Source organism: Erpetoichthys calabaricus, chromosome 17 (genome assembly GCF_900747795.2).
Source record: "Erpetoichthys calabaricus chromosome 17, fErpCal1.3, whole genome shotgun sequence".
Taxonomy (NCBI): domain Eukaryota; kingdom Metazoa; phylum Chordata; class Cladistia; order Polypteriformes; family Polypteridae; genus Erpetoichthys; species Erpetoichthys calabaricus.
The window spans coordinates 26,255,860-26,283,750 of record NC_041410.2 but is presented as its reverse complement, the minus strand read 5'-3'; the positions used below and the strand labels follow the sequence as shown (position 1 = coordinate 26,283,750).

General features: G+C 38.9%; 1 protein-coding gene across 1 annotated transcript; it reads left to right on the top strand.

Annotated features, from left to right (window-relative positions):
* Positions 1-27,890, top strand: hcst (hematopoietic cell signal transducer). The gene is made up of 5 exons (XM_028823473.2): positions 1-145; positions 6,031-6,103; positions 24,138-24,164; positions 24,935-25,066; positions 26,570-27,890. Exons 2-5 carry the CDS (start codon positions 6,052-6,054, stop codon positions 26,626-26,628), a joined length of 270 nt encoding a protein of 89 aa, XP_028679306.1. The 5' UTR covers positions 1-145; positions 6,031-6,051; the 3' UTR covers positions 26,629-27,890.
* The last annotated feature ends 1 nt before the right edge of the window (position 27,891 follows it).

The window sequence follows — 27,891 nt, the reverse complement described above, 5'->3', positions numbered from 1 at the left end:
TGGTATGGTAAAAAACCTGAAGTGAGTGGTGGGTGCTTTCTGGGGGCTGAAACAATGACGTCACGGCCTTTGAAGTTCCTTTCTGAACTGTGCACACTCTTAATGATTTCAGAGAAGTGACCAGGCTTAGTAGCACAGTAACACGGTAAGTTTATTTATCTTATTGTCTATACCTGTTTATTACCAAGATAACTTATGAAACAAATCAAAATAATTGAATGGTAGATATGATCTTGCCCATTAAATGTGGGAGGAAGACCCACAGCTTATGCTTTTGAGGTTGTCTTGTCTACTTTTTCAGGAGTCCTTTTTATTTTATGGCAGTCTGTAAGAAACAAGCTGCAGAGAAAATACTGTGGGATTATACTTTATATCAGAGTGTGTGTATAGTGTCTTTAATTTGTGTGTGAATCGAAACAAAAGCACCAGAAAATGACCTAAACCTTTTATAGTGCCACGCTAGGTCATTTAAATGATCCTTCATTGTTCATCTTCAGCACTGCTGTTTGCAGGAGGAAAATTGTAACAACCAGATAAGATGTTTCTTAACAGACTCCAATTTCATATTAACATTAATTTTTCTTGGTTCCTTTATAATGATTTCCCTTACCATTCCAAATGTATGTTGCACTTTTATTTTATTCAAACCAGAGCGTCATTGTTTATTTTTTATTTTTTTGCATTCACCATAGTGTTGAAGGGGAGGACCCCATTCAATACAACATTTCTCTGATTGCATTATAGTTGTAAATAATGCTGTCATATATGCAACTCTGTTGAGACCCTCTAATCTAAAGCAACTAGACTCAGGGGCTTCCAAATTTAGAATTAGTAAGCTGCCTTGAAGGAACCTTTAGATTTGATTCTGAAGTACATTAACTAATGTTCAGAAAAGCACTTGTTGATTTGTTTCGAATGTAGTTTTGTCAAACTTGACTTGTTTGTGTGGAATGTCATTTGATTTTAATAAAAACAAAAAGATAAAAGAAAAGCATTTCTATAGTATTATGGATGATAAAGATGGCTTTCAAGGTGACATGGATGTCACTTGGAGCACTTAATATTCAGAGAAAATATCTGCTAGCAGCGTCACAAAGACTGCATGTCTTCAGTTCTTAATTATGGCTGCTGGACTTGGTTTGTTCTTTGGTGGCATGACTGTGAAGAAGGTAGCATTGCTCTATCACAGTACCTGGACCCTGCTGAGACTAATGTCTGAGGCTGAGCGGTAGGACCTCATTCTGTATTTCTAGCACAGAATGGCTGTTCATAATAATCTATTGTCATCATTCCATTTTTGTTTTTAGGTAGTTTATTTTTTTAACTCGAACTAGAAAACTCCATTATAGCATCATAAACAACTAGTTGTAAATTTCCATCCTAGAGTGTAATCATAACTTTTGAGTGGTAATTGGAACCTTCTTGAAATTCTGGCAGAAGCTTTTCATATTATTTTTCATATTATTCTACTCACATAAGGATGATTGTTCCATTTTATATTGTAATTAATTTCTTGTCATGACTGTGGAGTGCGTAGTGTTGTCATCTCGCAGTACTTGGATCTTGCTTAAACTGTTGACTGTGAAGGTCTTCTAACATATGAGGTTCCCCCAATTCTTACTGTAAAACCGTAAAGTAATAAGCCTGGTGAAAAGATGTGTGGAAGGCATGGAGGTGCAGAATCCTGTCTTTGTTGAGGGTGTATGTTCTCCCCATGTCTGCATGGATTTTCTCTTCTTTGTACATTGCTTAATTCACCCACATTCCAAAGATGGACATCCTTATATAATTTTGCTTGTGTCCCTCCATGCTCGATATAAACAACTGTTGCCATAATTACTATATCTCTCCACAACAACAGCGAGGAATATGTGTTCTTGGCAGAGTTTTGGTCTTAGGCTTATCTTCACGTCTTCAATTCTTCAATGTAACCAATTATCAACTGTGGTGTTTGACTGTTTATTCGGTACATACTTTGTTACTGACTGAAACAGTATTATGACACTACCATTTTACACCTCTTCTTTCCTTCCCTTTAAGGTAAGCCTCCTGCCTTTGTTACTCACCAAAAGACTCTCGTTAAATTGAAAAGGCGCATACAGCTTAACTGCGACCAACAGAAACGGTCTCGCCGGCCTACATACTTACACCAACACACAGAAGCAGAAACATCTACATCATGCCAGATCAACCAGCATAGGCAAGATGCCTTAGAACAACAAAGACAACGTATGAAATCACAGAGCGACATTATCCAAAGATTAGCGGCAGCAAGTCTTACGAATTACACACACAACCTTTCTGAAGACTAGCAGCAAACTGCCAGACAACAAGAAACATTACGATAGAAAAACTACAGGGATTCCATAACACTAACAACTCAAAACAAGATATTCCCTTTATATTATGAGATAGGCAATTCCCCATTAGTTTAGAATATTGTATGACTATCACCAAGTCACAATGACAAACGTTTAATAACGTCAGAGTTTATTTGCCAGGCCCAGTTTTTACCCATGGCCAATTGTACACTATATTTTCCAGAATTACATCCAATCCTGGTTAAACGTACAGGTACTTGTGGGTTATAGTTTCACTGACAATAACGTTTATGCAACAAATTGCGTTTTCCGACAATTATTATAGATGTCGGTATACTACATTACCTGACGGCCACACTTCAGACATACTGACTTACATGTGCCCTGCATTTCCCTTCTTATCCAATATGTTCTGTTAACCTGTTCATGTTACACTTTGTATTGTAAATATTCATGCTGTTGTAAGTGACTATATAACCTCCCATACTAATCACATGACTATTCTAATATTGAGTCCTCTCACAAGTCACTACTTATTAAAATAATCACCATTCTTACTGTAACGTGTGATGTTCTTCTCTCCCTCATCATCATTTCATTAACATTTGTATTCTTCTAGTACATAATTAACACAGTAGAATGAGTGAGCATGGAGAAAATGGATCTGGTTCAATCTTGTAGACAGTGCTGCTGAGATGGGACTTTTTTCAATAGTAATGTGGGTTAAAAAAATCAATGGAAGGAAGTGGAGGTGTGTGAGTGTAAATAGGCCCAGAAACGTTTTGGCATCCAGTTTGGGGCTTCTTCTTTGATTGGGCCCATTACTTTGGAGATAGGCTGCATTTCTCCACCAGATAGGCCAGTGAAAAATGGACATTGAAAATTCTTTTGTGGATTCTCTTTTTTTTTTATCTTACAGCTGCCACAGCTTGTCCACAATATGAAACAGTTTTAGAACATTTGTTTAAACGCCACACCCAGATTAAAAAGACTAAACTGAAACGCATACCTGTAGCTTTATGAGTAGGGTACAAACAAAGAAAGATCAGACTTATGTCACAGGTGTCTGGTCACACTTATAGGTAATCTAACTTAGACACTATTAAAATATCCGACTACGTCACCCAGTGTTATTAAGAGACTGGGAACTCCTGAAATTTACCAATAATAGCACACAGGTTTCTTTAAATTGGGCAGTGAGTAAACACACAATGAAAGACACAACAGTAATTTCTGAAAATGGCAACAGTAAGTTCTTGTGTACAAGACAATATAAGGTACATTAAAAAGATAAATGAACATAACAGAACATAAACATATCAGGAATTAACTTCCTTTTTTTAAAAGGAAAATACACAGTCCACACTCTAAAAGTCCGTAAAAACAAGAATTGGAGGATACAACCTTTAGTGGTGCAGAGTCCAGTTTGGGCACTGTGTTACCCCAACACTTAATTGTTCATGGATGCACTCTGTTCCCCGGCAGAAGTTGTGTCAAATTGTTGACTCCGTGTCAGCGTCTCTTCGTTGTTCCTTTTTCTTCCACTCTGGGCTCCTTGTGTTGCTGGGACCTAGGCACGCCTCATTTCTCATCTGTCAGCTTCGCTTGGTCTTCTCATGCGGCTTCCCTCTTTCGCTGGACCCACAACTGGCGTCTCCTTGTGGAGCTGTCTCTTCCTCCCTGGAAGTAAATGTTGCCGTCCTTGTGCCTCACGTCGTGCCAGCCAGGTACTTTTGTCTGCCTGCGAGCCCCTGTGCCCTGTCCGAGTGTCTTGGCAGCGTTTCCTGTGGACTCTCCCTCCTGCCTTCTGCTGGCCAGCAGTTTATATTTACTTCAGCCCCTGCTGTTGTCAGTCCTGGACAAACAGTTTAATCAATGGCACATCTAAATTGCCTGGGTTTAACAATTAATAAAAACACAAGTTAACAAAATGTATGGTTACCAAACATTAATAAGTACAGATATGCTGATTAGGAACCAATATTTCCAAGCCAGGTAAATACAGACATTCTACCAAGGCCAGACTACAAAGCAGTGACTCTCTGGCAAGACAGCAAATACCATTAATAAGTACAGACATGCTGATTAGAAACCAATATTTCCAAGCCAGATAAATACAAACATTCTCTAAGGCCAAACTTCAAAGCAGTGATTCCCTTGCAGGACAGCAAATACCATTAATAAGTACAGATAGCCTTTTAACTTCTCACCCCCCAGTCCCAACAGTGGGTGCCTAATGGAACCACCCAGTGCACAAAAAAAAATGTAAAAGTGTCCCCCTCTGACACTTAAGCTATACAACTCGCTCCCTTCAGACCGGTGGAGAGACAAGTGACAAGAATGATTCCAGGACAGTAGGATATAAGCTAAGGGGAAAGGCTGAGAGACGAAGTGTTTTCAGTTTAAACAAATGGAGGTCAAGAGTGAGCACAACAGCAGTGTTTGTAATTATGAAAGGAGTACTGAGTAGGTGCCAGCTCGTTCAAAAGTGCACAGAGGTGAAGAGAAAAGGTTTGTCAGTGAAAATTTTGCTCAAACTTTCTGATGGTATTCTTCAAACAGAACCATAGATACATAAAATATGTTAAAAGTCAGAGTAGTGGATAGTAGTACTTCATATTTCTATCTGTGGATATTATGCTAAGTTAGGTGAACAGGATTTGGGTTATGAGCTTGTTATTTTCTAAATCATCTTATGTTTTTTCCTTGTTTATTTTTCAGTGTACTGAGCAGGTACAGATAAGAAAACCAATCAAGGTGGTGTGGCTCTTATAATGTTTTTAAAATTGGAAGTGGTCTCCCCTAGACATTCTCATATACTCAGATATGGGGATGGGTATTTGAGTAAACTGCAAAACAATTATATTTTTATATTACTGTATGTACATTAAAGAACCAACAACAACAAATCAAATCAAATTAATAATATATTGAGCAATTATTATAAAAATAAAGCTGAATAAATCAGACTACATCAATAAAAAAGAATTGAGTATGTGTTCTAGTAAAGTACCACTTCCAGTGGATGGATTTGGCCCAAAAGTTACTACAGATCTATAATTATGATGTAACAACCACATTCCAAATTTCATCCATCTATCTCATTGCGTTTTTCAGTTATCATGTTTACACACACACACACACACAGACTCAGGGAGGTCTAAAACGTCAAGATTCATAAAAATCTCGAGGTTGAATTTTTTCATGATTACAATACGTTTTCTATACTTTGTATAGAAGAAAGTAAAAATGAAATCACAGAAACCTCTGAGACCTTATTATATGTCTTATATGTCCTGCTGTTGCATACACTAGACAAGAAAAAGCTGACACAATCTGGAGATAACTCCACATTCTGAAATATTGGAAAATGTATTGTCTCCATAAAAGAATGACACACATCTCCAAATACAGAGTTTTAATATGTGAAAAGAGGAAAACAAGAAATGCAAAGGAGTTCAAATGCAAATAAGAGCACCATCTTCAGACATTGTGAGCACAGAGAACCTCAAGAGGAAGTTTTACTCTTAAATTTATACAAAACTAACACTGACACTTCGTCATAAACAGGAATGTTTACATTGACTGTGTATGTGAATTCAAGTTCCATGTTAATGTTATACTGATATATAACGTCTCCTTGATTCATCTTGCCAAGTATTGCATGTCTGTCTTCTCTCTCGCAAGATAACAATCTTTTTGTTGGCAGGTGTGGATTTTAACACAGGAAATGACAAGAGACGAAGTACTATTGTGCTTTATCGTTCTACTTGGCGCCTCTGGTAAGCATGAATACATTGCTGTGGTACCTGCTTTCAAAGCTTGCAAGCATGCGGTAAGAGTGTTGTTTAACCAGCTGTCAGAGATGACATTTTATGGATTTATTTGAAAAAGCTGCTAAGGTCTGCTGTGGCTTCTGTGAACAGAAAAACAACTATGGATCTTTAGAATTTGTGTTCCAAACTGGAGGAAAACAAAGCTTTGTACTGAGGATAACATGATTTCAGACTAACGTAAGATGGACTGGAAAATGGGTACAGCACTCGTTGCAACAGAATACGTGAGCGATGGCATCCAAGTTATGACTCAAGAAGTCTTAAAACTCAGTCAATTGTGAACTTAGTCATCACACAGGGGTTACGCCATTTGTACATGACTGCGTTACTGTGTAACTTTCAGGACTGATGTTTTTGTAATTATGTGTCTGTCAGGAATGGCTTGGTCTCTGCCTGTAGCTCCTTCTTTTGCCTGCATTTTACCCAAACCTACATTTGAAATCATTTTACCAGATGCCTGTCAGTGTCTGATACCATATAGCATTCATCATACTTCAGACATGAAATGGTAGTAAACGTGGAGCCTACCTCAGGTCTTTTCTCTAATATTGTGTTTGTGTGGCTTCCAGAGCACTGGTAGTTAAAAGCTCCAACTCCTTAGATTTTGTATGTTGAAGTGTTTAGCCATAACATGTCCTTTCACTTGTTTGTGGACGCTGCCAATGTTTTGAGCATTGGATACTCCAGCTTGATACTCTGCCTCCCTTCTCGAGTTTCGATCACTGGGTATAGTATGACTTTCCTCTGGTTAAAGACAAAGTTAAAACTGCCTAATCGTTTTACTTGTTTGCCATGGCTTTTATCCTTCCTGCTTGTCCATTCTGGTCCTGTTTTGTACTGTTTTCCAAATGTATGCTTTTGTTAACTTCTTTGTAAACTGCTCTACTCTTCATTTTCACTGCTGCCTTTGAGCTATACATTCTAAATAATAATAACACCTTAAATGTGGGGTTCGATCTAGAAAATGTGGAAGATGTTAAAAAAACTCGGAAGATAATTGTGTCCTTGGTAGGGAATGGCTTTTCACGCCTGTAACCATACAGCTTCCATAACATATTGTGGGGACCGACCTGTCTATCCATTATATAGTGCCTTCTCTATCTACCTATTAAACTGGACAACAAAGATTTTGACTTTCTGAAAACTTTTGGATGTGACTTACTGATTTTGGCCTTCTGATCATAAAAATCACCTTTAAATTTTCCTATTATGTACCATTTTATTACAATTTCCTATTTTTAAGGTTTTCTCTTATATTAAAAGTATTCATATATAGTTCAACAGCTAAAACTGGAACATCGGTGCTGATCTTAAAGTAGTGGCAGTGCTGCTAGGATGACAGCTCGGACATACCAAGTGCTATTGTTTTATTTGCAATAGAGACAGCCATGTTAAAGAGTTTTGTTACGTTAAAAAGAACTGACCGCTCCATAAACAGTTGGTTCCAGGGTGACACATTAACCATTTCATGGCCCAATAAAGATATTTTGTTTTACCTTCATATAAAACTTGGATGGATGAACATTTTTTTTTAAAGCAATGAATAAGGAAGATAAAGGATATCGATATTTGAGACAGATGTTTCCATGAATAATTTTAAGTTTAAGGAAGACTTTTCTGTTTGTCTATAAATCAGACTTCAACAATGACAAGTGGCTTGAAGATCTGCTAGTGAGGCCAGAGGAAATGGCATAGTCAACATCCAAGGATGTTGTGGAGATTTTTTTTGATAACTACAGAGCAAGATAATACATCCAGCTGGTTGACAACGTACTGCAAGCATACAAAACCTTACAGTGCAACATGTCACTAAAGATTCATTTTCTGCTTTCACACTTGGATTTCTTACCTGGTTACCTTAGTGCAGTGAAAGCCTAAATGATGAAAGGTGTCACCAGGACATTGCAACAAATCTATCAATCAAAATCAACAGTAAAACATTTTAGCTCAATTAAACTAATACAATGATCCATATTACTAACCGAGAATGCTAAACCGGATGATGGACGCAGGCACATCCGGCAATGGGCCGTAGCTGCAAAAAGACGTACTGCGCAGGCGCAAAAATAGTCCGCGAGAGTCGGCTGAGGAGCCGAGAAAGGTGGACAAAAGAGGGCGAGAGAGGCGGATGAGGAGAAAGGCGGACAAAAGAGGGCGAGACAGGCGGATGAGGGTCCGCGAGAGGCGCAGGCGCAAAAACAGTCCGCGAGAGTCGGAGAAAGGCGGACAAAAGAGGGCGACAAAGGCGGATGAGGGGCCGCGAGAGGCGGACAAGACCACAGAAAAAAGGAGTGAGCACATACAAAAAGGAGTCACAGAAATGAGTCGCAACAAGCACCGAAAAAAGGAAAAGGCACATAAAAACGTAGTCAAACGCGGGCAAAGCACGAAACACATTGCACACGAAACTAAACACACCAAAAAAAAAGAACAGACGAGCGCACAACAGCAAGGCACGACCACACCCCCCCACACCCTACAGGCACGGGACGGGACGGGATGGGACACACACCAAGAGGGGGATTCAACAAGCCCATGGAAGACAAAAAAAAGAACACAAAACCGCCCCACAGACCCTACAAGCAAGGGACGGGACACACACAAAGAGGGGGATTCAAACAAGACACAGGAACACAAAAAGAAAGAAGACGCTCGCGCAACAACAACCCCCCCCCCCAAATCAATAAGAAGTGACACCCAAAGCCACATATTTAAAGGAAACGTCCATATTAAACATACGTCATCTCAAAACCTTCACACTAGGCAGCATAGGTGGATCTCATTAAAATAAAGCACTATTAACCGTTCAACTGGAGAAAAGGCTCCATATTAACAGTGAGTGCGATCTTCCTTAATACTTATACATATTTCGCACGCTGAGGAACAAACAAGTCATGCATACACGGTCACGGGTACAAAACGATTCGGATCGGATAACGGGACCAAACACACGAACACGAATGAAACAACAAAATACACGGCGGAGCATACAACGCGCTTCGGAAAATACGTGAGAAAAAATGTCTCGGATCAAAAAACGCAAAGCTCAAGTAACCCCGTTACAGAGACGTGCCCAAATGAACAGACACATTGAACGTAGACGCATACAGCGCGCGTCTCAAAGTGCTGCATCGAAACAAGCACGATTTCAAAAGAAAGAGCTCGCATCTCAGACATACAAAAAAGGGAGCAAAGCAACGCGCATATGACAGGCCAGAAAACAAGCAAGCAAGACTCCAAAAGCAGAAAGCTCAACTGACCGACATACAAAAACGGACAAGGCACGATACAAACAATGCACGACATAGAGTGAAACGGACTTTGCGCAAAGCGGAGGCGAATCAATTAAAAATCAAAAATAGCGCGTCACAAATAATGGACATGCAACAACGCGGCACTCAAACACCACAAGCAAAACATGTTAACGGCAGCAAAGGCTACAACGGGCTTCTCACACAGCACAGGCAAATCGATTACAGCTCCAAAACAACACGTCCCAAATACTACACATGCAACAACGCGCCTCTCAAACGGCACAAGCAAAACATACACCAGGAAAATTCATTCGGATTAATGAATGTCATTTGCAATCATTGTCATTCAGTTCACTTCCCTGAAGAAACAACTGGCAATACAAGTAATACATTTACACGTTGTTGTCAAAAGGGTCAAATTAGACTGCCTTCTTTACATTCATATACTGAATATGTACAGAAGCTTATAACTGACGATGTACCTGAAAGTGAAATCTTTATCAACTACATTAGATCCTACAAATCGGAATCCACTATGAACATTAACGGTGGCACTGCACGTGACATCCGTCTTGAAAAAATGTTGTTTATTGATGAATGTTCAATGGCATGAAGTCACTTACTCAACACCATTCATAAACTTCTACAAACGTTTATGAATAATAATATTCGGTTTGGAGGAAAGGTACTTTTATGAGGAGGAGATTTTAGACAGTGATTAGCTATTCTTCCAGATGCCATGCACTCAGCTATTGTTCAGTACACCTTAAAATACGCAGACAATTGGCATTGCTTTCAAAAGATACAGTTAGTAAAAAAGATACGATGTCCAGAACCAGATCATAACAATTGCTTATTACAACTGAGAGATGGTACACTCTCCAATACAGATAGACTTCAGCCACATATTATTACAATTCCTCAAGCCTTTATCTGCGACGACTTAGTTACAGACAGATTTGGAACAGCAATCTCATTAGACCAAATGCCCCTTTTAACACAACGCACTATATTATGTCCAAAAAATATTAATGTGGAAAACATAAATACCCAAGTCATTCCATTACTTCCTGGAGAGACACAACTCTTTCTAAGCTCTGACAAACTTGACTCTGATCACAACAATAACCATCTTCATTGACCTTACAAGTTCTGAGCTGGAATTACCTTTTACACTTAAACGGCGTGTACAAAGAAATTTTCCAATAAACCTTTACACTGTGCCACACATTTTATTGTTTGCTTTCTATTTGCATCATCTACACCTTCACACTATTCTATATCTCATTCATACATCACGCTCTTTGTCATTCCCAACACCAGGGGTTGGCGAGCGAAGCGAGCAGGGGGCGGAGCCCCCTAGTCCAACAGAATTAAGTGATTAAACACACTGTTATAACTAAGTGGACACAAAAATAATTAATATTTCTTCACATTTACATAGTGCTTTTCTCACTACTCAAAGCGCTCAGCAATTGCAGGTTAAGGGCCTTGCTCAAGGGCCCAAAAGAGCAGAGTCCCTATTGGCATTTATGGGATTCAAACCAGCAACCTTCCAATTGCCAGTGCAGATCCTTATCCTCAGAGCCACCACTCCGCTAACAAAAGTTGAAAAGATGTTTGTGGCAGCCACCTGTATATCGTTCCCTGGCTGCAAAAGGGTATAAGTTATGCCACTGATGTGCATAGATTTGAGTTCAGTACGGAACTGATGGTATGGAGTAAGGATGGCGGCTTTAAAGGCCAGAATAGGAAATGAGGTCATCTAGGGTGGAACCGGAAGGGTCCTACTCCATAGGCTCGGACCCGGTTGTGACGTCATCAGGGTGGAATTTCCCGTGAACAGCCTGCAGGAAAGTGAAAAAAAGAGTTAGTGCACCCCCTGGTCTGGTGTGGAATTACTTTCGTTCGGGCCATTCAGCTGTCTCCGAACACTAAATTCAAAAAAGGTGTCACAAACTCCACAAAGAGCCATAGCAAGGTTTGGGGCAGCCACCCGTATATTATTTTCCTTGCAGCAAATTGCAAATAAATGACAGCACTGATGTGCACAAACTGGAGTCCAAAACAGAACTGAGGGAATAGCGAAAAGGTGGAGGCTTTTAAAGGTCAGGATAGGAAGTGACATCAAAGGGGCCGGGAACAGAAAGGTCTTCAGCCATAGGCTCGAACCCGGAAGTGACATCAAGGGGGTCGGAGCTGGCAAGGCCTTCCTCTATAGGTCCAGACCCTGAAGTGACGTCAACAGGGCCAGGTGGAATCTCCCATGAATAGTCTGCAGGAAAGCAAGAAAAAGAGTCAGTGGACTCATCCCGGTCAGATTCGGAATTGTCCTCACTCAAGCCCTTTAGCTGCCTCCCATGCACACGTGTGTGACAAAGGTTAAATTTATGTTTCTACAAATTCCCACATGATACAGCCAATCTGATATATAGTGCCTTCCTTATCTATCTACAACAAAAACATTTATTTATATAGCGCATTATCCTAGAACAATGTAGCTCAAAGTGGTTTACAAGATGACAAAAGAATGTTATAAGAGGAGAAAATAATTAAGATTAGGCAATAGATATTAAAGAGTAAATAACAACAAAACAAGGTAAGGGATGATGGCCAGGAGGACAAAAAAAACCTCCATTTAAGCTGGAGAAAAAAGGCAAAATCTATAGGGGTTCCAAGGCCAAAAGTCCGGCCAGCCCTCACTGGCAATCCTACCTAACATAAATGTTCCTAAATCAAACCTCTTAGTCTTCATTCTTCACATGATATGATTTGATGGAGTTGGTCTTGTGGACAACTGAGACACCCGCCTTCATTCTAACTTCTTAGGGAGCTGCATGTTGCCTTGATGAGGTGGTGGTGGATGAAGATCACCACCACAAAAGAACCGGAAAGAAACAGCAGAAAATAGTGAGGATTAGTACAAATAGCAGATCCCTGAAGAATATGATAATTCTATGCCCATTTAGTCTATTAAGAATACAACTAAAAAGTAGCTACGAAAAAGCTACATCAAAATAATTTTTTAACATTTATTTAAATTTTCCAAAGTATTAGCATGATGAATTTCTACTGGTAAAGTATTCCAGATTTGAGGTGCATAACTGCAAAAGGCTGCCTCACCACTTCTTTTATGCTTGGCGCTTGGAATTATAAGTAGACCTCCATTCGAAGACCTAAGGTTACAACTTGGAGCATAGAGGGACAGGCTTTCCAAAATATAAGACATTATATTTTTATATTGGAAAGTTTCAACACCTCACTGTGCAAGCTGTATTGCTAGTGAGAAGGCCGAAAACAACTTGATCACTTTTTGTGACAGGACAAAAGGTATAACTAGAATATTCTCATTGCAGACATGTTATGCTTCTTTTTTCCAATCAGTGTATGTTGTGGTGACTACGGAGTGTCTCAAGACCCCAGCCCACCACACAAAAGCACAAACATCAGTTCCAAGTTCAAATAACCCTTTATTTATAGTAATACCTGGCGCTGAATGAGTGAGATGATATATCGAACCAGGGAGAATTTCCAGTGACATGACAATGCACGAAGGAAGCACTTCCAGGTCAGGTTGAAGCCTTCCGATGTAGAGACCATCTTTCTTTGCAGCTTACCCTGGTGCCTCTAATGTATTAAGGATTGGCGGGCTGCTTTAATCAATATGCTGACTCTTTTAATATTGTAACACGACTTAAATAGGTGTTGTAGTTGTAACTCAAGAGACCCAGATTGAGTTCTCAGCTCAGGGACAGCTCATGAGAAGTGAACTTATTCTTCCTCTTTTCATGTTGTCCCATATGTTTCCCTTTGCTGATAAGGGTAACTGACAACTCAGCATTGCAAAAGTGTAAATAAGAGAGTGCTGCAATTAACTACTGTTGAATCTCGGGTTTGGCTCCAGATTGTTTTCAGTGTTCCCTGTGTATTTGTGAAAGATAAAGACAGTGGGAAAAATTACTGGGCAAATTGGACAAATATACTGTATATATATATATATATATATATATATATATGTATTGTCACAAGAGTGACAAAGAGTCATTGGAAAGGTAAATGTTTGGGGCAGCCACTCATATAATATTACTTGGCTGCAAACTTGATTAAACAAAATAGACATGTTCACACGACTAAGTCCAAAACAGAACTGATTTGCAGCCTTAAAATGGCGACCTTTAAATGCAAGTAGAGGAAGTGATGTCATCAAGGCTGGAAGTGATGTCGCCAGAAGCACAGGAACCGGAAGTGTCGTCACAGGCTGCCCCTGGAACTGGTCGGGATGTCCCAAAAATAGTCTGTAAGGAATTGAGGGAGAGAATTAGTGCACCCTGCCCCTCCCTGGTCAGGCATGGAATTACTATTATTCAGGCCCTTTAGTTGTCTCCTAATCACACGTGTGTGACAATATCTGTATATCTTATATATAAATGTCTACGCATGGAAGTTTGTCTGTCTGTCTGTCTGTCCGGCCCAGAAGTGCGAGGCTACAGCAGGAACTCAAAGAAAGTGACTCTGTCACAGAAATTAAAGAACCTCACTTAGCTGCTAATACACAAGCAAGGTGAGCACATCGGCAAAACGAAACATTCAAGGAGACCAAAACTCACTTAGCCGCTGATAGACAACAGAGGCAAGCACGTAGGCAAAACAAAACCGCTGAGAAAGGCGCTTAACCGCTGATGCACAACCGATGCACTTGATTGATTGAAGGGCTTTTTACAGCACAGGCATACTGTAATAATATATATATACTGTAACAATAGCGCCTTCTTGCGCCCGTCCCAGCACTGACTCACACGGAGGCATGTATAAAAATCAAAATAAAGATTTATTTTTCTTCACCTGTGGGGCAAGTCTTCCCCGTGAACTCCACAGGCAATACACAGTCTCAAACAAACACTGTCCACAACCAAAATACGCCCATCTGGCACCACCACTCCTCCCTTGAAGCTTCATCCTCTCCTCCCGACTCTGGCCACTGAGTGGTGGTGGCTGGCCCCTTTTATAGCCCACCTGGAAGTGTTCCAGGTGCTTGACCATCTGGTCCCAATTGCACTTCCGGGTGGGGCTGAAGATTTGTCCAGCCGGGCTGTGGAATCCAGGCAGCACCCCCTAGCGGCCACCCTAGCTCCCAACCAGGCTGTGGAGGACTCCATCTCCCATGGAGCCCTGCGGGAGGTTGGGGAATCACCGTCGGCCAGGGAGCCTGCCATAAAGAGTCCCGGGGGAGGTATTGAGCTGCCCATGGTTGCTCCCCCAGAACATATGCAGCAGGGACGTCACGGCCGGGCATGGGACCTGGCCGCCTGTCAAAATACATAATATGTATTTTTGCCTATTTTTAATCTTGTATTTACAGTATATATATATGGTACAAATTTCATAATACTACTAAGCATCATTAATTAAATAGGCGTATATAAATAGGTTATCTCATTTTTAATTACAGGAAAATTTCATGTTTTCACCGACAGGTACTCACAGTAACCAACTAACCAGCACCCATCCCTATCCAACTTCAGCTGTCATTATTATAACCCTATCTGATGAAACTTAAATAAAAAGATTATAATAAATACAACATGAGTAGGTAGGGAATGATCGGTACAAGGGTCTAATCAATTATATTTATTAGGCTGTGTTACCGTACCAAAAAAAAAGAAAAAGACAACATGGATAGCTATTCAAAATGAGAGCCCAGTGGTGCAGCCAAAGTAAAACTTTAAGAGAGAGAGAAGTAAAAGATGCTGTTTTGCTGAAAACTTTACCTGCTATTTGCTGCTTTTAAAGCAAAAAAAGAAAACAATAACAACAAAAAAGCTAAATGATTATTTGAGAAAGTCAAAAAAATAAGTCATAAATACCGCAGTACAGGCTAATGAAACTTACTTACAGACACTCAGGAAACGGCTGATATCACTGCTTCCAGCGATGAACAACAAAGTTCGCTGATGACACTGCTATCGTGGGCTGTATCAGGAATGGGCTGGAGGAGGAGTATAGGGACCTAATCAATGACTTTGTTAAATGGTCCGACTCAAACCACCTACACCTGAACACCAGCAAAACCAAGGAGCTGGTGGTGGATTTTAGGAGGCCCAGACCCCTCATAGACCCAGTGATCATCAAAGGTGACTGTGTGCAGATGGTGCAGACCTATAAATATCTGGGAGTGCAGCTGGATGATAAATTAGACTGGACTGCCAATACTGATGCGCTGTGCAAGAAAGGACAAAGCCGGTTATACTTCCTTAGAAGGCTGGCTTACTTCAACATCTGCAATAAGATGCTGCAGATGTTCTATCAAACAGTTGTGGCAAGCGCCCTCTTCTACGCAGTGGTGTGCTGGGGAGGCAGCATTAAGAGGAAAGACGCCTCACGCCTGGACAAACTGGTGAGGAAGGCAGGCTCTATTGTTGGCATGGAGCTGGACATTTTAACATCTGTGGCAGAGCGAAGGGCGCTCAGCAGGCTCCTATCAATTATGGAGAATCCACTGCATCCACTAAATAATGTCATCTCCAGACAGAAAAGCAGCTTCAGTGACAGACTGCTGTCACTGTCCTGCTCCACAGACAGATTGAGGAGATCGTTCCTCCCCCAAACTATGCGACTCTTTAATTCCACCAGGGGGGGTAAATGTTAATATTTAACATTATACATAGTTATTGTCTGTTTTTCACCTGTATTGTTATCATTCTTTAATTTAATATTATTTATTGTATCAGTATGCTGCTGCTGAAGAATGTGAATTTCCCATTGGGATTAATAAAGTATCTATCTATCTATCTATCTATCTATCTATCTATCTATCTATCTATCTATCTATCTATCTATCTATCTATCTATCTATCTATCTATCTATCTATGTCGCAGACTATGAGACTACTGCAAATATGCAAACCCAAAGTGCTCAGCTACATATGATTACCTTTGTGCCAGAAACTGGAATAAGCATTTCAAAAAGATTTAATTGATGTTTTTTAACTGACTTCCCACAGATGATATGTTGTGCTCAATAATTTGTTTCTTACGTTCTTTGTAATACGCTAATGGACAAAGGAGGAAGGTGAAGTTGACCTGATATAAAGTTTTGGAGTTTTTTTTTTCCAATGCATGTACCTGATTTATTATTTTCATACTAGCCAAGTCGCGGCGTACCATACGCTGCATAATTATGTATTAATGGGTGAACACTTCCTGAAAGACACAGTTGTCCAAATGGGGTGGGTTTGAGGATATGACTGTGAGTGAATGAAAAGATGGAACTCTGGAGAGAGCAATATACAATTGTCCGTGACTGAAAACTGGTTTTGGCAGATACAGACATATCTTTTTGAAAGTTTGGCCCTGTGTCTTATTAATTGTCATTGCAAAGGCCAATCTAACGGGAAATTGTCTGCGTGTAAAAGTAAAAGGCAAATTTGAATCTGATGGGGTCAGGGATATCCGGGGAATTTGTGAGGTAGGAGCTGCGATAGTTTTACACTCCAGTACATTGCGGTGAATGCTGGTAACAGTCAGTCTAGTGCCATTACAGAGACTTCTTGCTGGCAGGAGGTTTCTGAGAAGCATGATGACTGAACCTATTTTAATTCTGAGTTTATGCGGAGGCATGCCAGTGGGAGTAAGACTGTTAAGAATTTCTTCAGGGAATGAAACTTGATCTGCAGGATCGTCTGTGATGATGGAGTCAACGCTGGTGAAAGTTACTTTGTTGGTAGGGATAAGTTTCAATACTTGTTCATTAAGGTGTAGCGAGTCTTCGTTGGTGACACTTAATATAGCTCGCGTACTGAGTTGTTCCAGAGTCACAGTTGAGAAGTCGATGTCGCCATATAGTTGTTGAACGGGATCAGAAATAAAAGGAAAACAATGTGAAAGTAATGGACGTGGGAGGAGGGTTAGAGTTGGCGGGCGGGGCTCTGTTGTGCGTATCCCAGGACGCGGGAGGAGGGTTAGAGTTTATGCGGAGGCATGCCAGTGGGAGTAAGACTGTTAAGAAATTCTTTGGGGAATGAAACTTAATCTGTGGGATCGTCTGTGACGATGGAGTCAACGCTGGTGAAAGTTACTTCGTTGGTAGGGATAAGTTTCAATACTTGTTCATTAAGGTGTAGTGAATCTTCGTTGGTGACGCTTAATATAGCTCACCTACTGAGTTGTTCCGGAGTCACAGTTGAGAAGTTGATGCCGCCATATAGTTGTTGAACGGGATCAGAAATAAAAGGAAAACAATGTGAAGGCAATGGATGTGGGAGGAGGGTTAGAGCTGGCGGGCGGGGCTCTGTCGTGCATATCCCATGACACGGGAGGAGAGTTAGAGTTGGTGGGCGGGGCTCTGTCTTGCGTGCGTGCGTATCCCATGGTCGGGCGACTTGGTGGATTATATATAGAAAAGCAGCCGGAACCGAAAAGAACAATGAAAAGTCAACGTGGCTCAGAGGTGCATGTGGACTGTAGCAGAGACGAAAGCGACTAAGGCGGTGTTTAGTGAGGTGTTGCGTGCGGGCACATGAGCAGGCAGTGTGCATGCCTCGAGAGCGAGGGTGAACTCAGGAGGAGGGTTAGAGTTGGTGGACGGGGCTCTGTCGTGCGTATCCCATGGTCTCTGTCTTGCGTGCCATGGTCGGCTGCTTAGTGAATTGTTGGTGGGTGGGGCTTTGTGAGTTGCCAGGTGTGGCTCTGTCTTGAGTGCGTCTTGCTTGCCATGATCTTAGTGAATTATATATATAGATGAGATGATCACAATTTATAGTTACATGAGTATGCCTGGTGGGAGGTTTTGACATCCTGGGGGTTGTGAGGGTCTTAATTCAGTCTAACTTACCAAGCTCTCTGCTGGAACTATACTCATTAATATCTGCTACATTTGTGACTTAAAAAGTGCAACTCAGTTTCTAGATAGCATGCTGAAAGTCCCACATTAATTTAAATTGATTACTTCCATCTATCTACCCATTTCTAAACACACTCAATCCAGGTCAGTGGTTTTGAGGAGAGGAACCTGTCATGGCAGCATCAGGTGCAAGGTGTGGACACATCCTTGGCAGAATGCCAGTCCTTCACTGGGCACATATACACTTACTGACTCACCAAATAATCTAACACACACATCTTTGTAATGGATAAAGAAAAATGGGTTGTACCTTGAAAAATTCACAGGCAGAACATGCAGAGCTTCCGGGATTTAGGTAATAATTTAATCCTAGGAAAAGAACGGTGAGGTAGCAGCATTGACCCCTGTGATTTGGTCACTACTGCCAATACAACAAACAGACAAATGGAAAGAGGGCTAAATACTAAAATACTGAAACATTTAGTGTGGGAAAAAAAAACAAAACAATGAAACTGCAATCACAAAAGTGTTAAAATGTCTGACGGTGTTTGATGTTGAATGAATTTCTGTCATGAACTAGAGGTGGCTAGCATTTATTGAAGAATATGCCTTTGTATAAGCAACTGTAACAATAAAAGCTTTGAGTATCAACAGTGCCCATTATAGGCTAACACAGCAAAGAGAAGTGAAACCAAAAAAAATAAAATCAGTTTTGTCTTTCATAGCAATGGATCACCCTCTGCTGGTAATGTGTGCAATCGGCATGTTAAGTTATAGCTACACTTTTTACTATTTGTATTATATAAATGTTGGTGTTGTAAACCTGTCTTTCCTTTCAGAAAGGTCTGAGTTATTGTTAAAAGTGTAAAAAAAGTTTTGTGTTCTTACACATTGGTAACATTACAGCTGGGAAGTATGTTAATGAATAAATAACTTTTAATTCTTTGACCAAAAAAACAAATGCTGGCAGAACTAATTGCACATTAAATAGAGAGTAGGTGGTGCTTATTTTACCAATATCTCTGTTATTTATTCTAATACACTATTGGTCTTCTGGCAGTAGAACAAATGCACATTATGTACGAATAGCAAAAAGCTGCCAAAGCAGGTGGCCTCTTTGTGTTAGACATGTAACTTCAGAGAATTGGCATGTATGCAATTAAAAGGGACACTGCAAGGAATGTGTATATACTGGAGGCTTAGGAAAAATACAAAAAATAAATACAAAAAAAGACTATAAAAAATATATTGAATATCAGTGATACAAAAATAACTATTATAGTGCTCTCTCTCTCCACTAGAGATAGATAGATAGATAGATAGATAGATAGATAGATAGATAGATAGATAGATAGATAGATAGATAGATAGATAGATAGATAGATAGATAGATAGATAGATAGATAGATATGTAAGGCACTATATATGATAGATAGATAGATAGATAGATAGATAGATAGATAGATAGATAGATAGATAGATAGATAGATAGATAGATAGATAGATAGATAGATAGATAGATAGATATGTAAGGCACTATATGATAGATAGATAGATAGATAGATAGATAGATAGATAGATAGATAGATAGATAGATAGATAGATAGATAGATAGATAGATAGATAGATAGATAGATAGATAGATAGATAGATATGTAAGGCACTATATGATAGATAGATAGATAGATAGATAGATAGATAGATAGATAGATAGATAGATAGATAGATAGATAGATAGATAGATAGATAGATAGATAGATAGATAGATAGATAGATAGGGCCATTACTGTCATGTGTACAGAGTACAGTAAAATTCTGACATGCATGTGGCAATCAACATACAACATGTCACCATTCTTCAGCACCCTGATTTGTGAGTAGAATAACGTTACCTCAAAACTTCTGTCTTTCTTATCTGAAAGTCCAGTTATGACAGGAATTACATTTCCTTTAGTATCTACAACTAGTAATAACATAAGATAAAAACACTTCAGGCTAACTTGTCTACTTATCTTCAACACAAGTTATGATCAGTTTATTTCTACCTGTAACATTAAGAAAACTTACCAATACATAATATAAATCGCCAATATTTTGTTTAGTTTTACATAAAATGTATTTAAGTATTGTATACTAATAAACTCCCTTCACTTAAAATGATTCTTACCTTTAATGTCAGTTGAAGTTCAGGAGATACGCGTATAAGTAATCAAAGATGATTCTGCTTGCAACATATTCAGAAAAAGTGAGTGAAATGTAGAAAGAGAAAGAACAGTAACATTATTAAGAAATGTATTTAGCAAACTAATAATTTTATTGTATTTTTCAGGGGGCACACACTCCTTATTTATTTATGTTTTTTAAAACCTATTGCCAGCCCAAAAACGTACACACCCACCCACCATAAAACAAGTATCTAAGAACACATTTCTTAAACATTACAGGAAAAATTGCACTTAGTTTGATTTTTAATGTTGGTTTAAATTTGTGAAATAAACAAATATTAAGGCAAAGGAAAGCATAAAAAACAAGAGTCCCTTGTATAACAAGCTCATGGGTAGGTTTACTTGACAATGGATGGAGACTTGGCTTTTCAGATTTGTGCAGATAGTGTGGTTCCTAGAAAATATGTAAAGGGTGGGTGTCTCACTGAAATCCAAAAAGACAGCACTCAGATGTTAAACCATTGTGGTGGACAGTCAGATAGCAAGAAGTGGGTTCTGGTAGCTGCACTTGTTATCATCTTATTACAGTGTACATAACAGTAATGACATTAAAAACTCTATAAAATATAGTCTGTAAGAATTAACCTAATACAGTTATCCTATTCTGCTGTCTCCTGTACCCCGAATGTTCTGTCAAGTACTTGGTGATATAAAAGTCCTTATGGCAGACCTTTGGCTCTGTCCTGTTGGATGGTTGGTCTCTATTCAGTTTACCTTTATTGTACTGCTGGGGTTTAAATTCTGTTTTGTTAAGTTCAATGTCATTGTATGGAACGTTTTTTTTATTTGTTGCATAAGTTTGACTTGATTGAATGGAGTGTTATTTTCTTCCAATAATATTAAAAAAAAGGGTTTACAAGAGCAAATTACTACATACAAGGCATGAAGTTAAATACAAATTAATGACACGTTTACATTTAAAAGGCACAACATCATATAGCTCACATGGTGGCTAATATTCCTAGACTAGGCCTGAACATTCTATATGTGTGCACAATTCTAAGATATCTAAATGTGAAAATATATAAATAGACAAAAATGCCACAAACTGCAAAGTAGTTCAAAGCATAAATCATATTGACATACAAATTAATATGTTTGCTGCACATTACATTTCATCAGATCATTTTTTCTGTACTGTGGTGGGCTGGTGCCCTGCCCAGGGTTTGTTTCCTGCCTTGCGCCATGTGTTGGCTGGGATTGGCTCCAGCAGACCCCCATGACCCTGTAGTTAGGATATAGCGGGTTGGATAATGGATGGATGGATTTTTTCTGTAATTAGCATCACAAAACAGGACACCAACAGAATGGTGACCCTTTATTTTTCTTCTTCTTCTTCTTCTTCATTCTGTTATATTGGTTAGCACTGCTGACTCACAGCTTCAGAGTTTTGGATTTGTATCTGGGATTTGTGTACTCCACATGTCTTTGTGAATTTATTTTGAGGTTATTTCTGTTTTCCTTTCATATCCTAAAGCTGCTAAAAATATTTTAATTGAGTGTACCTTTATGAGTCAGTGTAGATTTGGGTTAGGGTTAGGGTTTGTTGTAAGTTTGTGATGGTGTTAGGGTGCATTGATGTGCTGTGGGGCAGACTGGCATTCTGACCAGGGTTGGTTCCTGCCTTCAGGTTGACAATACCAAAAACAACCCTGAACTAGATTGGGTGGACATGAGAATTGATGAATGGATAATAATAATAATAATAATAATAATAATAATAATAATAATAATAATAATAATACACACTCTGACTACACATCCCTGTAATGGAAAAAGTGTGTTCAGAAATTAATGAAGGCATAAAAAAATGTATAATAGGAATACAGGAGAGGCTTCAGATCTCGTCATTCTTAAAACATAGGATCACGATAAACAGTAATATATTAATTTTTTAAAATAAATTAGAAGAACTCCATAAACAACAACTGGTGCTGCTGACTTTCACCTACTGGGGCCGGGGCTCCTTTTCTACCTTAGGCACTGTGTCCCTGTCTCTGAGCTCCAGCACCCTCTTACATCCCAAGGAAGTGGCAGTTAATCAACTGGTATCTGAACACTGGGCTGATGTGGGTGAATGTGCACACAAGTGTGCCCTTCAATAGCCTGGCATTGGCTCTCAGCCCTTCTAAGAATTAGGTTCCTGTAACTCAGTAGTTGAAATGGTTGGACTGAACAGATGGACAGTTCTTCAAAAAGTATCTTTGATCTCTCAAAGATTTTGTTCATTCAGTTCATTGGTAGCCAAGCTGAGGCCAATAGGATGCAACCACAGGGAGATTTCTGAAGATCTTTTTTTTATTTTCAGTTTAACCAAACAATCTTTTGTCCAAAACTGAAAATGGACTGAAAAAGCACAGTAACAATAAAACAAATAAACTATCAATTGCTTTTAAAATAATGAATAAAAGCTCTTCTCAGAACACAGAAACAAGTAAAATTCAGATATTACTTGTAATGGGAGTTTCTGAAAATGTACAGATAAATACTTATAAATATAAATGTAGCTGTGGTGTGTAAACCTTTGAACAGATTAAAGAAGACAGTGGCACAATATATGTTTTGTCTTTATATACAATCCTCACAGATTTATTCCTTCACACCTTAAACTGAGGTTGGCTCGTTCTTCAGCTCTGAGAGGACATTACTTTTGTAAGCCTGATGTATTTACTGTTAAAGTGGGTAACAAAATGGAGATGTGAGTCTTTATAAACATGACCAGCAAAAACAGCATAACCAGTATAAGCAGTGGTGGTCCAGCTGTTTTCAAAGGTCAGTGCAGTCACCACACTATAATATAACATGATATTATCAAGGACACTTCCAATTCAGGGGCTTAGGGGTCCACAGCCTATTGCAGCAGCACCAAACACAAGGCAGGAAACTGCCCTGGGCAAGTCAAAATCACATGCACATCTACAAGAGGCCATATTGGAACCTTCAATTGCCATATGCATCTTTAGGATGAAAATGAAAATACTGTATATGGAGAAAAAGCTCTCAAAGACACAAGGAGAAATCCACAAAGACCTGGCATGGCATAGATCCATGCAGTAGCAGTGCCAACCACTGTGCCACTTTCACTGTCCTCTGCAATATATATAAATTAAAGACACTACCATCTTGCGCCACCACCATCTACTCAAAGCACCGTGATGTTCCAACAGTGATGGATTAAAAGCCAGAAGTCTGCATGACCACCATCATCAAGTCCTTCTGTGAGAATCCTAAATACAAAGAGGACTATTTCATTTATGTTAGGTAGAATGCCCAGAGGGGACTGGGTGGTCTCGTGGCCTGGAACCCCTGCAGATTTTATTTTTTTCTCCAGCCATTTTTTTTCTGTCCCCCCTGGCCATCGGACCTTACTCTTACTCTGTGTTAACTAATGATGTCTTATTTTAATTTCTTATTTTGTCTTTTATTTTTCTTTTCTTCTTTATGTAAAGCACTTTGAGCTACGTTTTTGTATGAAAATGTGCTATATAAATAAATGCTGTTGTTGTTGTAGGAGAAATACTGCATTTTCTTAAGCGCACTGTTATTTTTATCACCTATAAAAGATATCAAATGTGGTAAGGTAGATAGTGGATACTTAAAATTATAGCTGACATACAGGATGATGAATGTTTCAAGTAACCTTCATTTGTATATTTTCACAGGAGCAGACACTAGCCCCAGTCAAGCAGGTAGGTGACAGTGTTCAGTCCTTAAGTTTATAGCTTCATCAAGTGGCAGATACCAGTGACATGTAGAGGTCAGTAAAAAACGAAAGTTTTTTTGTGAAGAAATATTTATAAAACATGTGACAGACATTGCACAGTTGTGTGAACAGAAATTTGTTTTAATATAGAGAGAAACTTGCCAGATATAGGCCTGAATGCTGCTTCTTGTCTTTTAGTCTTAATAAAGATACATAGTACTACAGTTTTAGTATCTCCTAACACATCTTATTAGTTTGTCTTGTATTCTTGATTGCTTTGTAAAGCTATAAATTGGATCATACTTATGATGAATTGATTGATATTTCCAAGATAACCCCAAGGTCCTAAATTCTATTGAAAGCCAAGTTTAAAAATAAAAGAAAATACTTATAAGGATTTTCGGTCAGGTTCTTTAGTTTCCTCCTACATCCCAAAGATGTGTTAAGCTAATTGTCAACCCAAAATCAGACCTGTGTGTGTGTAACCGGACCCTGTAGTTGACTTATGTACAGCCAGGGGGCAAATGCTGTCTATGATAAAGCCTGGCCCCCACTGTTAACCAGATTAAGCAAATTTAAGAAGGTTTTCATGTGTTGAATATATAGTATGCTTTATTTCTATATTATATGGTAGTATTAGAAACAGAAAACACTTTGTAGCAATGTCTCTTAACCTTTGCATACATTTTCACAAAGAGCCTCACTGATGTTTGACTTGAAACTAACCGACTTAATGTATCCTTTGTGTTTTTGTAGAATGTGGCCATTGTTACAAGATTGATCCTGGGACAATGGCAGGCATTATTATTGGAGACATTTTCATCACAATCCTCATTGTCATCTCTGTGTATTATTGTGCTAGTCAACGGAAGGCCAGAATGTTACGAGGTACATTCATTTGATTTTTCAAGTGCCAAACAGACAGAAGTTGTCACGCAAATATGACTCAAAGATTTTTGACCTTACAAATTTGGTAACTAAATAAATACAAATTATGAGGTTTTCTTCCTAGTTTTGATGAGGTTTTTCATGAGAAAATATTCCAGCATAGTTGAAAGCTAAACCATTCCCTTCTGTATTTCTTATTGGGTTTAGCTTTACTGTATTTGTGGCAGAATTAGACATCTATTACAAATGCTATACACCAAAAAACAAAAAAGTCAATGAAGGATGAGAGAGCTAACACTGCACGTGATTACAATTCACAATTTCATTGTTTCTGGGGTAGTACTGTGGCCCGGTGGTTCTAATGGATCTCAGCTCCAACAAGCTGGTCTTGAATTACAGGTCTGGACACTGTACGTCTGCTCATTTCCCGCTTGCTACATGCTGCATAATGTCATTTTCACTTCATTATATGAAAATTTAATTTAAATACATTGTTAGGTTCTAACCAGACACTGTTGGCTTACAGTCGACAACTCCAAGGGTTTTAGATTACATGACTGTATCAATGGTGGGTGTAGAAAATTCCACCTACTAGCCAGCAATGTTTTATAACCAAAAAAATTCTATCTAGTAGAATGTAATGGAAATGTCTAAGACATCAAGTGAAGAGTAAAAGAGAACATTAAAATCCCAAGCGATGATTATTACTAAATATGGTGATTGTGGGATGTGGTCAGGTGAAGAAATGATAGGCTTCCAGAAGAAAATATGGTGTGCCAACCAGGAAATTGTTAATAAACAGCAAAATCAGACAAAACAAAACACTAGATGATATTGCACTGGTCTCTAGGCTTCAAAGTATGAGCGTAAAGCTCAGCAGCTAGGTATGTATTAATGTCAATTTGATTGTCAGCCCTGTCCGATGGGTCACTTTTGCCAAAAATGACATCTCCTTCCAGGAAGCTAAGGTTCTTATGGACACGGCAGAGTCAGGTGCCCTCACTGGGCAGTTTCTCAGTGCTGCAGGGAGAGAAGGAGAAGACAGTGTTAGTGATCACATTCCCTCTCATCCTGGTGCGTTATTATTATCAGTATGTTGCTGCTGGAGTATGTAAATTTCCCCTTGGCGATTAATAAAGTATCTATCTATCTATCTATCTATCTATCTATCTATCTATCTATCTATCTATCTATCTATCTATCTATCTATCTATCTATCTATCTATCTATCTATCTATCTGTCTGTCTGTCTGTCTGTCTGTCTGTCTGTCTGTCTGTCTGTCTGTCTGTCTGTCTGTCTGTCTGTCTGTCTGTACCTTGATAGAGCCCGTAAGGAGATCCTCCGATGTTCATGCATGACGGGTGCTATTAAAAAACAGGGGATGGACAGACTGTATTCCTTTCATGAAATCGGCCCTGAAGATGATTATCTTATCTCTGTATACTTAAAGTGATTTATGAACTGCAATTGCCTTAACGACTCCTCTTCTGACTTCCTTGCAGATGAAAAGGTGTACATGAACATGCCAAACAGGGATAAGTGGCCCAATATGAAAGCATGAAGTTATTCATCATTTGACACACCTTAGCAGATCAATACAAAGAAGAAAGGGTGAAAAAAGACAGAACTAAGCATTTGTTTTTTTATTTTATTGTCATCCTGTTATAACATTCATGTGAGTCACAGTTGCATGATTTGTTTTTTCCTTTTAATCAGTGGTTAAATTGGAATGCTCAGAACTTTATCACGGCACATACACTTCCCAACATGTGAAGCTGAAGGGTAGCACATGTTCACCTAAAGAAGCCCCTAACCCCCCCATGGACAAATCATTCCATCCGTTTAATCATTCAGAATGTCACTCTGTAGGCACCTGGGGTCCCATCTGCAGATAGTTCTGATGCTTCCTGCCGCCCCTGGATATATAAATAAATTCAGACATGGATGGATGCGGGTATTTTCTAAGAGTAAGATTTTTTTTTTAATGTGTGTCTTGTTGTATATGTATGTTTTAGAAATGTTTTATCTTATTAACCTTCTGTGCATTTTTGAAAATAAAGTTCTCAAAGTGGCTCTTCAGAGCAATGTCATAGGGAAGCCATTTTCATTTCTCAAAAGAACCATCAATAAGAAGTTCCAGAAAAGAACATTTATTAATTTAGATTCATTACAAATTCCATAAATTAACCATGAACAGATGGTAACATATTTACGAAATACCAATTGTTTTGTGTTTTTATAAAGGTTCTCTCTGCAAATGATCACACAGGCTAAGTAAGTTCAGGTCCTCTTGATCTGTTGTATCCTGTAAGAGAGCCTACTGTACATTAGAAGTTCCTCTTTCGTCCACAGATTAGGAACCTTTTCAAGCCCAAAGAACCAAATTCACATGCAGAGAACACTTGCCAGAATACAATTTGTTCTTTGTCAAGCAATGGTGCTACAAGGAACCATATAAACCCAGGAAAGTGCCGTTAGAGAACCATTATTTTTAAGAGTGCATAGAAAGCAATTGAATAGAGGATAAATGGATGAGGGTTTGCTTTTAATTTACAAAAAAATCAAGTGTAAATGAGAAACTGAGATGAACCGTGCGTTATATTCTTCATGAAATTGTCATTATTTATGGTTAATAAATAAACTGTCTGACCCACTTGTAAGGATATATAATGTATAAATTTGTTTTGTAATGTTGTTTGTGATTGCCTTATAACATGCTTATCTGTGGATGTATAAAGCAAGTGTAATAAGTTACCTTATTACATTCAAAGTGCAAAAGAATACCTTACAAAGGAAATAAATGGACAAATATGCCAAATGTCAT

What these genes read in the sequence shown, in the direction of transcription:
- hcst (XM_028823473.2), top strand. Translation starts at nt 6,052, where the DNA reads ATGACAAGAGACGAAGTACTATTGTGCTTTATCGTTCTACTTGGCGCC. An exon ending in CACTAGCCCCAGTCAAGCAG is followed by an intron (nt 24,165 to 24,934) that starts GTAGGTGACAGT and finishes GTGTTTTTGTAG; the next exon opens with AATGTGGCCATTGTTACAAG. An exon ending in GAAGGCCAGAATGTTACGAG is followed by an intron (nt 25,067 to 26,569) that starts GTACATTCATTT and finishes ACTTCCTTGCAG; the next exon opens with ATGAAAAGGTGTACATGAAC.